Here is a 13,131-nt window from a genome sequence, read left to right as displayed (position 1 = left end):
AAAGCTCAAAATTCTTTGAATTACTCATGGCCACATTTAAGTTGATATTACAAGATTAATAAGAATTGAAAGATACAGCCTAGAATCAGGTCATTTGGCCTTCTGAGTACATGGCGATCGTCGATCACCCATTGATGCTAGTTCTATGTTATCCCAATTTTGCATACACTCCCGGCACACTTTAGGCAATTTACAGAGGGCTAACAAACCCGCACATAGTTGGGATGTGGGAGGAAACCGGAGCATCCGGAGGAAACCCACGCGGTCACATGGGAAAATGTGCAAACTCCACACAGACAGCACTCGAGGTCAGGATCGAACTTGGTTCTCAGGCGTTGTGAGGCAGCAGCACTACCGCTGCACTACTGCGCCCCCTTTATAATCACTTGATATCAACGTGCAACTTGACAATCAACAGTACAGATAGGTTGATGCTAACTGTTCACTGATATTAAACCAGCATAAGTTAAACACAAAATGCTGGAATAAGCGGAACAAGCTGGAACAGCGGGACAGGCAGCATCTCTGGTGAGGAGCAATGGGTGAGGTTTCGGGTCGGGACCCTTACTCAGACTGCAAACTTGTTGTAGATTGTCAAAAGAGGCAATATTGGACTGGCATTATACGCCTCCACTTCAATATGATAAGCTATCCCCTTTTAATAACAGCAAGGTCATTCAATTTAACAGAAATCATTCCATCTCGATCCAGATTAAATGAGTGAAAGTTTATCATGGCAACATCAACTGGAGCCAAAGACAAATAGTACACTCCTATATTTTCCACCACAGTCGAGGAATGTGTGCAGTGCATCGAAGACCCTAAAGGTTACAGATAGACATTCTTCGGCAACTGGTTACAGCCCAGCATTCAACAAGGTTAAGAACAACATCGCCCTGACATCCTTTTGCCTCCAGCTATCCTGACTGATAACAATTTGGGTTCAACAAGGTTCAATCCCTTTAGAAATTGCCAGTCTCAAGTCACTGAGGCATTGAAGACTTATTAGGGTTTCCATGTTAAAGGGCATGAGATGAAGGCAGATAAGGTCCTCAGAGGCCAACAAGAATCCTTCTATGCTTAATCACACACTGGAATTAAGTAAGAAAATCACAGCCTGTCAATGGGTTTGCAGCAGCTTTCATTAAAAATACTTGAGATGTTTTGGTTCGCAGGGTTTCGCGTGCAAAAGACTATTTTGCAGTCTTTGCAAATAGCCTGTCTGACAATCTTCCACCTCTCCCTCTCACGAAGAAAGCTGCGACCCTTGTTTTCATTCTGAACCCCAACATCTGTGCTTCCTTGCATAATAACTGAATCCCAACATCTGTGCTTCCTTGGCACTGGTCTGACAGGGCGGCACAGTGGAGCTGCTGCCTCACGGCGCCAGAGACCCAGCTTCCTGTGTGGCGTTTGCACGTTCTCCCCGTGACTGCCTGGGTTTCCACCGGGCGCTCTGGTTTCCTCCCACATCCCGGCGCAGGGGCAGAGCTGCTGCCTTAGTGCCAGAGACATGGGTTTGATCCTGACCACAGGTGCTGTCTGTCTGGAATTTGCACGTTTGCCCTGTCACCACGTGGGTTTTCTCCAGGTGCTCCAGTTTCCTCCCACATTCCAAAGACCTGCGGGGTTGTCGGTTAAAAGTAGCCTCGATAAATTGTCCCCAGGGTGTAGGGAGTGGATGTGGAATAATAACAGAATCAAGCTGTCCACAGTATACCGATACAGGATAAAAGGTATAGCGTTTAGTGCAAGATAAAGTCAAATAAACACCGATTAAAACAAGTTTGATGATCTACAAGGCGGTAGATGAGAGGTCAGACCGCTCTCCAGTTGATGAGAGTAATGCCCCTGTCCCACTTAGGAAACCTGAACGGAAACCTCTGGAGACTTTGCGCCCCACCCAAGGTTTCCGTGCGGTTCCCGGAGGTTGCAGGTGGTTGCCGGAGGTTGCAGGTAGTGGAAGCAGGAAGGGAGACTGACAAAAATCTCCGGTAACCTCCGGGAACCGCACGGAAACCTTGGGTGGGGCGCAAAGTCTCCAGAGGTTTCCGTTCAGGTTTTCTACGTGGGACAGGGGCTTAAGGTCCAGTTGCCTGATAACAACTGCCTGAAGAAACTGTCCCTGAATCTGGAAGCATGTATTTTCAAATGTCTGTACCTCTTGTTTGATGGGAGGGGGGAGAAGAGGGAGTGACCAAAGTGAGAATGGTCCTTGATTATGCTGCTGACCTTGCTGAGGCATTGCTAAGTGTAGATGGAGTCAATGGAAGGGAGGTTGGTTTGTGTGAACAACCACAGTCTGTTCGTATTGGTGGAAATGTGTCAGCCTCAATAACAATCAGCACGGGAGCACCTCAAGGCTGCGTGCTCAGCCCCCTGCTGTACTCACTCTATACCCATGACTGCGTAGCGAACCACAGTGCGAACTCCATCATCAAGTTCGCTGACGACACCACTATTGTGGGGCGTATCACTGATGGGGATGAGTCAGAGTACAGAAGAGAGATCGAGCAACTGTCCATATGGTGCCAGCGCAATAACCTGGCCCTCAACACCAGAAAAACCAAGGAACTGATTGTGGACTTTGGAAGGAGTAGGAGGGGGACCCACAGCCCCATTTATATCAACGGGTCGATGGTTGAAAGGGTCAAGAGCTTCAAATTCCTGGGCGTGCACATCTCTGAAGATCTTTCCTGGTCCGAGAACACTAATGCAATCATCAAAAAAGCACATCAGCGCCTCTACTTCCTGAGAAGATTACGGAGAGTCGGATTGTCAAGGAAGACTCTCTCTAATTTCTACAGGTGCACAGTCGAGAGCATGCTGACCGGTTGCATCGTGGCTTGGTTCGGCAATTTGAGCGCCCTGGAAAGGAAAAGACTACAAAAAGTAGTAAACACTGCCCAGTCCATCATCGGCTCTGACCTTCCTTCCATCGAGGGGATCTATCGCAGTCGCTGCCTCAAAAAGGCTGGCAGTATCATGAAAGACCCACACCATCCGGGCCACACACTCATCTCCCTGCTACCTTCAGGTAGAAGGTACAGGAGCCTGAAGACTGCAACAACCAGGTTCAGGAATAGTTACTTCCCCTCAGCCATCAGGCTATTAAACCTGGCTCGGACAAAACTCTGATTATTACCAACCACTTTCTGTTATTTGCACTATCAGTTTATTTATTCATGTGTGTATATATTTATATCATGGTATATGGACACATTTATCTGTTTTGTAGTAAATGCCTACTATTTTCTGTGTGCTTAAGCAAAGCAAGAATTTCATTGTCCTATACAGGGACACATGACAATAAACTAACTTGAACTTGAACTTGAACTTGATGGTCTGGACTACGTCCACAACTCTCAGCAATTTCTTGCGGTCTTGGATGGAGCTGTTCTCAAACCATACTGTGATGTATCCAGATAAAATGTTTTCTACAGCACATCTGTAGAAGTTCGAGGGAAGGTGAAGATACAGCGGGCAGAATGTAATTCTCAGCTCTGTAGCACAACAATTCCATAAACGAGGTCGAAATGTCCGCAATGGGGTAGAGGAGAATCAGACAGTACTCGAGCTTATGGATGCACTAAGTTTGGCATAATTTCAAAGCTTGCAACAGGCATGAGAGGTAGTGGACATGGAAGCAAGGGCAGGAATTGCCAAGGGCTCCATTGAGCTGCAGCCTCATTAACTGGGATCATGGCTGATTTGATCTTTGACTTCACCTCCATTTTCCACCGACCTGTATCCTTGACCCCGCGTGATCCAAAATCAATTTCAGCCTTAAATGTGCCTAATGACTCTGCCCTCTAGCACAGTATGAATGGTATTTATGAACTTAAAGACGGTGCAATCTTTGAAATATTTAGTTTGGTATTGTCACGTGTAGCATGGTATCGTGAAAAGCTTTTTTGTTTGTGTGCTATCCAGTCAGAGAAAAGACTATACATGGTTGCAATCACGCCAGTGTACAGATACAGGATAAAGTATATAATGTTTAATGCAAGATAAAGTCTGATAAAGTCCAATTACAGTTAGTTCAGAAGTCTCCATTGGGGTAGATGGGAGGTCAGGACAATTCAGTTGCCTGATAGCAACTGGGCATGTTAAAACGACTCCTAAAATCAGAAATCCTTGAATTTATGAATTGAGATAATTGATACATACAAATATGACCAAGTTGAAATGTTATGGGGAGTATAGGTAACACCTTAGATAGATTACTGCGGCCAAGTGTAACACCACTTGGGGGGAATGTTTCATCTATGTAGAGGTTTACTAGAACGCTAACATGCGTAAAAAGTGGAGCTAAGTCTGTAGAAGGGTCTCGACCCGAAACGTCACCCATTCCTTCTCTCCAGAGATGCTGCCTGTGCCACTGAGTTACTCCAGCATTTTGTGTCCATCTTTGGAGCAAAGCCAAGACGCCTCTGAAACAATGTGCACTGAGCGAAGATCGGATGGAGCTGTTCAAAATTACAACTGGGTTCTTTGAAAATCCATGGGAGAAACAGGAAGGCAGAAAAAGCAACAAGCTGGAGACAGATGTAAGAAAATAAGTGAAGAAACAGATGCGACAAACCTATTATTGTGCAGAGCTTTATTGTGATCTGGAAGACGTCTCCTTCAAGAAGTACTGGAAGCAGATTCAGTAGTAAATTGTAAATGGCAACTGAATAAATGTTTCTCGATCAAACTTCAGGGCTGTGGCAAGATGTGGAACCAAATGGAAAGTATTTTCAATGACATAGTACTTAGATGAGAAACTTCTTCCTCTACTCTATCATGCTATGTGTAAAGCGGTTAGCTTTATTTGTGGAACATTTAGAACAACTTCACAATCAGATACCTGGGAAGAGAATTATATTTAATAAAAGCAAGTGGGAAACGCAAGGTATAGAAGTGTGAAAACGCACACCTCCACATTCATAGACAGTTTCTTCCCAGCTGTTATCAGGCAACTGAACCTTCCCCTCTCAGACTATCTTTGATCAGTCTTTATCTTGCACTAAACTATATTCGGTATTCCCTTCATCATGTATCAGTACACTTGGATGGCTCGATTGTAATCATGTATAGTCTTTCAGCTGACTGGCTAGCACACAACAAAAGCTGTATCTCGGTACACATGACAATGAACTGAACTCAATTCAACTCAAATTATTGAAGGTAAGGAAAGTAAGGTGTTTATCCTTAGATATTAGTGTTCGGGAAACATGGCTTATGGCAGAAAAGAGCAGATGCTGGTTAATACACAAAAGAACACAAAGTGTTGGAGTAGCTCAGCAGGTCAGACAGTATCTCTGGAGAATATGGATTGATGACATTTCGGGTCAGGTCCCTTCTTCCAAATGCAGTCTGACAAAGTGCCCCAACCTGAAACATCACCAATCCAAGTGCACTAACCAGAAATGCTGCCTGACCTGCTGAGTTACTCCAGCACTATGTATTTTACTCAAAATTCAAGCATTTGCAGTTCCTTGTGCATCAATAGAAATTAATATTTTCTTTGTATTTTATGCTTTTCCAATAGAACTTAGAACAGTACAGCGCTGGAACAGGCCACTCGGCCCACAATGTCTGTGCGGAGTAGGTTTAGTTAGATTAGAGATACAACATGGAAACAGACCCTTCAGCCCACCGAGTCCATGCTGACCCACAATCACCAATACACTCAGAGCACAAAGACGAGGCAGACTCTACAGTGCAACACTGGAGGATTGTGAGTTTGTAGGGGGAGCCCCGTGCCAAGGAAGTACAGTATTGAGAGGGTGCGTTACCAACAGAATGGAGATATAAAAAGAATAGGTGGTCACATGTGAACCCATGAACTAGCAGTACGCAACTCAACCTCATGTGCTTGCTTCAATGGGTTTGAACTGATTGTAGACTGGGCTCTGCATTCCTCTTTCCCTGTGGTAACTTTCACCAATGAAGTGCTGGAGTAACTCAGCGGGTCAGGCAGCATCTCTGGGGAACATGGATAGGCGACGTTTCCAGTCAGGAACCTTCTTCAGACTGATTGATTGTAACAGGGGGGAAAAAGCTGGACAAGAGTTGCGGGCGGGGCAATGCCTGGCAAGTGATAGGTGGATACAGGTGAGGAGGGTATAGGTGATGTTTTGGGTCGGGACTGAAGAAGGGTCTCGACCCAAAACTCACCCAGTCTGAAGAAGTAGCCCGACCCGAAACATCACCTACCCATGTCGTCCAAATATGCGGCAGGACCTGCTGAGTTACTCCAACACTTTGTGTCTTTTTTTTGTACACAAGCATCTGCAGTTCCTTGCCCTCTGTACTTTTCCCCATTTTGGTTATCAAGAAAATAGCTCCCTCTGCCTCAAACATATTCAAAGCCTCTGTTACCACTGCCCTTTGAAGAAGAGGGAGTGGTAACAAAGAATGGGGTGGCACTGCGGCACACGGTGGCGCAGTGGTAGAGTTGCTGCCTCACAGCGCCAGAGACCCCGGTTCGATCCTGACTATGGGTGATGTCTACATGGAGTTTGTACATTCGCCCTGTGACCTGCGTGGGGTTTCGCCGGATGCTCCGGTTCCCTTCCACACTACAAAGACGTACAGGTTTGTACATTAATTGGCTTCGGTAAGTTGTAAGATTGTCCCTAGGTTAGTGTACGGGGGATCGCTGGTCGGCCCTGAATCAAGGAATAAGGCTGGGTGATGGTTCGCGGTTGAGACCCTTCTTCGGACTCACCCAAAATATCACCTAGCCTTTTTTCTCCAGAAATGTTGCCTGACCCTCAGACTTTTTCTATTTTTGATATAAACCAGCATCCGCAGTTCCTGGTTTCTACCTTTGATTGCTCTTTGGCAAAAAAGGACCCTAAACTTTTGTGTTCGTTAAACTTCTTTCCTGAAAGGCTGGTCTCTGATAGTTGACGTGCCACACAGGAGGCACAGATTGACCGATTCTCGATTAGTACGGGTGTCCGGGGTTATGGGGAGAAGGCAGGAGAATGGGGTTGAGAGAAAAAGATACATCGGCCATGAGTGAATGGAGGTGTAACTCAGGTGACAGATGGCCAAGGAACTGCAGATGCTTGTTTTCACCAAAAAAAAAGATGCAAAGTGCTGGAGTAACTCAGCAGGTCAGGCAGCATTTTTGGAGGACATGGATAGACATGATTGATGGGCAGAAAGGCATAATTATGAACAGTCCCAGGGACCCCAACCAACGGAACTACTTTGTCTACAGTGTTAATTCAGCTGAACATTTTGAAAACTTCAATCAAAGTTACCCCCTTCCATTTTAGCCTAAACAAACCCAGTTGGTAAAAAGATTTAATGGCAATTGAACTCCAGGAGACCAAGGACATCTCTGATAAATTTACAATGTACATCCACTTTAGCATATTTAGCTAGCATGCACTTGCTTAGCTAGCTTAGCTTTCCTCATTAAGTTTTGTCACTGGAGTCAAGGAAAGTATTATATGTAAAATTTGGCAGCAGTAGTCTTGAATGGGGACAATAGATTTAGTTTAAGATTAGAGAAACGGCGTGGAAACAGTCCCTTCGGCCCGCCGAGTCCACGCCGCCCATCGATCACCCATTCACAATAGTTCTATGTTATCCCACTTTCTCCTCCACACCCTGCACACTACGGGGAATTTACAGAGGACACTTAACCTACAAACCCGCACGTCGTTGGGATGTGGGAGGAAACTGGAGCACCCAGAGGAATCCCACGCGGTCACAGGGAGAACGTGCAAAGTATACACAGCCGGCACCCATAGCCAGGATCGAACCCGGGTCTCTGGGGCTGTGAGGCAGCACCTCTACCGCTGCACTACTGTGTTGCTCTTTGTGGATAGCGAGGAGGAACATCCAATTTCCTTTTTTAACCCGTCCCAGAACTTGTCCGTGCATTAAAGAACTGATAGCCCTTTAAGGGACAACGTGAAATGAAAACATTAAGAGGATCAAGTTGTGTTAAATTGATACTTTACAGCTGTCTTCACAAATAAAGACCGAGTAAATTCCAGATCTAGGGATGTTGGCTCGAATATTTAGTGCAGATATATCCAGCTGTTCTCCATTTGTCATAATATATAAATGAGCTGCCTGCAAGGCACATGGGCATTGTGCATGAGGATATCAGATAACAAGCAACAAGGAAGGTGATAGACTAGAGCAGGGGAATCTATCACACCCTTCACCATGGATCTGTGCGTTTAGGAGCAACTTCATTACTAATGTTCACAAAGGTTTGCGATCAAATGCGTGAAGGGACAGCATTTGTGGGGACTGGGGTAGCACTTTAAGAAAAGGCTGAATAGACTCCTATGTTATCATTCAGTGATTATGACCAGAAATAAAAGAGTGAATTGTGAGTATTCGGCATACAGAATAAGTTCATAAACTCATGTCACAGGAACAGAAATAGGCCATTCGGCCCTTCAAGTCTACCCCGTCCATTCAATTCCCTCGCAGCCCCATTCTCCTGCCTTCTCCCCATAATCTTACTAGAAACATGGATTCACAGTCTTACAGCGTGGAAACAGGCCCTTTGGCCCAACCGCTCACTGGCCAACATGTCCCATCCGCACAAGTGCAATCTGCCTGCATTTGGCCCATATCCCTCTAAACCTGCCCTATCTGTACACAGTACCTGTCAAAATGTTCCTTAAATCTTGCAAAGCACCTGCCTCAGCTACCTCCTCCGACAGCTCGTTCCATACACCCACCACCCTTTGTGTGATAGAGTTACCCCTCAGGTTCCTATTAAATCTTTCCCACCTCACCTAAAACCCGTATCCTCTGGTCCTAAATTCCCCAACTCTGGGCAAGAGACTGTGGTCTACCCAATCTATTCCTCTCATGGCTACTATGTTATAATTTAGTGATTATCTGACCAGAACTAAACTAGTGCATTGTCAGTATCCAGCATATAGAATAAGTTCATAAGCTCATAAGTAATCAGAGCAGAAATAGGCCATAGAAATATAGAAACATAGAAAATAGGTGCAGGAGTAGGCCATTCGGCCCTTCGAGCCTGCATCGCCATTCAATATGATCATGGCTGATCATCCAACTCAGTATCCCATACCTGCCTTCTCTCCATACCTCCTGATCCCTTTAGCCACAAGGGCCACATCTAACTCCCTCTTAAATATAGCCCATGAACTGGCCTCAACTACCTTCTGTGGCAGAGAATTCCGCAGATTCACCACTCTCTGTGTAAAAAATGATTTTCTCATCTCAGTCCTAAAAGACTTCCCTCTTATCCATTCGGCCCATCAGGTCTGCTCTACCATTCAATCGTAGCTGTTCCTTATTTCACTCTCAACCCCATTCTCCTGCCTCCTCCCTATAGCCTTCGACACCCTTACTAATCAAGAATCTGTCAATCTCCACTTTTAAACATACCCGATGACTTGGCCTCCACAGCCGTCTGTGGCAATGAATTCCACAGGTTCACCACCCTCTGGCTAATGAAATTCCTCCTCATCTCCATTCTAAAGAAGCGTCCTTTAATTCTGAGAATATGGAGAACAGACATTGCGTAACATCCGTGGCACCCCTCAACGATACAGATCAAACACACCAGAATAGTCCAGAATCTCTTACTGCCAGCTGCAATAGTGTGCAGGCTTTTATTTTACAAAATGTTATTCCAAATTCAGATGGAAAACTAAAGTTAACACCTCAGCATTTTGACCGAAAACCATTCACATCATGCAGCAGGTTCTGATCAACCTCACTGCGTAAGAAATCAAAACACAAAAAATGCTGGAAACTCTCCACAGATCAGACAGCATCTGTGGAAAGAGAAAATGATTTAAAATTTCAGGTGAAAGAACTGGGAAAGTGAGGAGACTTGTTAGTGTTTTCGCTTGGGCAGCTTATAGTCCAGCGGTATGAATACTGATTTCTCTAATTTCAAGTAACCCTTGCATTCCGTCTCTTTCCGTCCTTCACCCACCCGAGTTATCCTGCACATTTCACTGCCTTCCACTTTGAACAACTTACGTCAGCATGAAGTCTAGGAATGATTTATCAGGGTGATGACAAGAATCTCAAAGAGTTGAACTTGCTTATATTAAGGTTGCCCACTTTGGTAAGGTATTAACAGGAGACATCATAAGTTCATAAGTGATAGGAGCAGTATTAGGCCATTCGACCCATCAAGTCTACTCCGCCATTCAATCATGGCTGATCTATCTTTCCCTTTCAACCCCATTCTCCTGCCTTCTCCCCATAAGCTCTGACACACCTGCACTAATCAAGAATCTATCTATCTCTGCCTTAAAAATATCCATTGACGGTCTCCACAGCCTTCTGAGGCACCGAATTCCACAGATTCACCACCCTCTGACACTAACAGTAGTGAACCTTGTTATAACAACCTGTCAATAGACTACAGTGAACTTGCACAGCGTACATCTTTCCATTATACTTTGCACAATCGGGGCCAAGTACTTGGTGGGCAGGAAGTACATACACACTTCCTCTCACTTGTATCACCCTCCCTGTTGAGGAAGGTCAAAGGAATTGTCTCCTTTACCAACAATTGAAACAGACATTAAACAACAGACACTCCCCGACGTACACAATAGACGACGTCCATAAATTCGCACTTACGTAGACAATTCTGTGCTCAGTAGCTAGTTCAATCAAGACGGTTTGTAATTTCCACAACACTGTTGGAGCATTCAAATTCACTTCAGACACAAAGCCGACAATGGCGGAGGTGCGTACCCAGAAGGCCGTGCGCCGCAGAAAGTGCCCTGGTCGCAGCCTTAAGCCACCGAGACAGTTAATACTCTCAGTGACGGACACAAAGTACTGGAATTACTGGGGGGGTCAGGCAGCATCTCCGGAAAACATGGGCAGGCAGTGTTTTGGGATGAGACCCTTCTTCAGATTCAGCAAGTTATTTCAGGCAGGGGTTGGGGATGGTGATTCCGACTTTTTAATGTAAAAATCTGACTTCCGTAAGTGTACACGGAACATGACCGTCACGTAAGTCACTTTGTTTTATGTAAGTCACATAAGTATTATGCAGATGGCATTGCCTCAGTACACCTTTGCTGCAAACCTCTCCACAGTCTGAACATTACATGAAGTGCATCAAACCCTTAATCCCAACCCGATCCATTACTTGCATGGACCCGTATCAACTTTCAGCTTTTATATCCAGCATCCCCACCTCCAAACCTCTGGAAGCCCGTTTTGGTGTTAACAAACATGAGGGATTCATCATCCAACTTCTCAGCAACCTTCTGACGCTTTTACATTTTCATTTGTTAATTTACATGCTATGCGAAGCAACATATTATGGAAAATACAACATTGCAGGAAGCTCAACTGTTCACAGTTCCTTGTATCATCCTTGTAAAGCAGGGACACCGCATCCAATTTACTTGCTGTGAAAATTCAGAATAGCAGTAAGATAATGATCAGACTCTCTACTTAATGAATGGTATTATTTGAGAGTTAAACACTGAGCAAAGTCCTTTCTAATTACAACTTTGCAGTGACCATTTGCATTGAGGAAGGCAGATTTAGTTCAGGTTAGTTTAGAGATCCAGCACGGAAACAGGCCTTTCGGCCCACCGTGTTTGGGCCACCAGCGATCCCCTCATTTAACACCACCCTACACACTAGGGACAATTTACAATCTTACCAAAGCCAATTAACCTACAAACCTGTACGCCTTTGGAGTGTTGGAGGAAACTGGAGCACCCGGAGAAAACCCACGCGGGGAGGGGAGAACGTACAAACTCCGTTTAGACAGCACCCGGAGTCCGGATCGAACCTGCAGATGTGACCTCAGTTTTCATCTCTTGTCTGATTGTTCTGGGTGTCAGCCAAGGTCTTGGTGGCCCTCCAGGTAAGGTTAGGGCAGCACGGTGGTGCAGCGGTGGAGACACGGGTTCGATCCTGACTTGGGGATGTTCTCTGTACGTTCTCCCCGTGACCGCATGTGTGTTCTACTGGGTTCTCCAGTTTCCCCCCACACTCCAAAGACGTACAGGTTTGTAGATTAATTTGGCTTCGGTAAAAAAAATTGTAAATTGTCCCTAGTGTGTAAGATAGTGTTGTGTACAGGGGGCTGCTGGTGGGCCGAAGGGCCTGTGTGCACGCTGTATTTTTAAACTAAAAACAACTTAAACAAACTCAGAGGCAAGAATTCTACCCACTGCGAGACTAACACAAAACGTCGCTGCCTTTTAAACAAACCCCCTTTGCAATCAGAATGATGATAGGGAGGGTCAGGTGGGAATAGACCTCTAGACTTATTTTCCAATTAACATACTTCAATTGCCGGGGGAATTAAACACATTCCAACCAAATGCCGCAGCTATGTTATTCAATCTTTTGGACGGTGTCAGAAAGATTGAGCACGATATTTGAGGGATGTCAGAAATCAAGTGAGTGCAGTTTTAGTTTCCATTGCACATCTTCAAAGAGCAACGCACAAGCTTATAATCATTAGGTGGCTTCATCTCAACAGACCTTTACGGAAGGTTATCGACAGTTATTGAGAGATAGAGTTTGACCATAGTCTACATACCAGTGTCCAGTGGGAGGCACAAAATATACACAGCAGTGTACCCTGGTGTCAGGAATCCTCTTCTTCCGATTGATATTAATCTCCTCTCGCAGGTATTTCTCATACTGTTCATTAATGTATTTCACAATTGGCTCCCAGCTGCAACAGAAAATGCTTTGATTAGAAAGGTTTCCCAGGAATAAACCCAGCGAGTGGCGATCTCCCAAATGCTGGGGGGTTTATCTGGATAGTTGACCAGTTGTTCTTGTTCCCCACTTCAACTCCCTCAGGTGGGACGAGTGCAGATGGGGCATGTTGGTCGGCATGGGCAAGTCGGGCCGAAGAGCCTATTTCCACGCTGTAGGACTCTCACTAAGACTCCCTCCTGATTTGCCTGGGAATTCGCTTGCGCTGTGGCGCAGCTGGTGGAACTGATGCCTCACAGCGCCAGAGACCCGTTGGGCCGAATGGCCTAATTCTGCCCCGCTAACTTATAGGAGCAGAAATAGGCCAATTGGCCGATTTAGTCTACTCTGCTATTCAGACATGGCTGTAGATTTGTTTATAGATGCAGCATGGAAACAGGCTCTTCGGCCCACACCGACCATCAA

At 45.4% G+C, this 13,131-nt stretch overlaps 1 protein-coding gene across 3 annotated transcripts in view; it reads right to left on the bottom strand.

The window, feature by feature from the left end:
• Positions 1-13,131, bottom strand: part of LOC116985617 (septin-9-like) — a 318,348-nt gene that overhangs the window by 30,797 nt on the left and 274,420 nt on the right. For all 3 annotated transcript variants that reach the window (XM_033040464.1, XM_033040466.1, XM_033040465.1), the window contains one exon: positions 12,542-12,679. In XM_033040464.1, coding sequence (XP_032896355.1) covers positions 12,542-12,679 — 138 coding nt within the window. The remainder of the gene's footprint in view (positions 1-12,541; positions 12,680-13,131) is intronic.

This window comes from Amblyraja radiata, chromosome 22 (genome assembly GCF_010909765.2).
Source record: "Amblyraja radiata isolate CabotCenter1 chromosome 22, sAmbRad1.1.pri, whole genome shotgun sequence".
In the NCBI taxonomy this organism is placed as follows: Eukaryota; Metazoa; Chordata; class Chondrichthyes; order Rajiformes; family Rajidae; genus Amblyraja; species Amblyraja radiata.
This window is presented reverse-complemented; position numbering and strand designations above follow the sequence as displayed.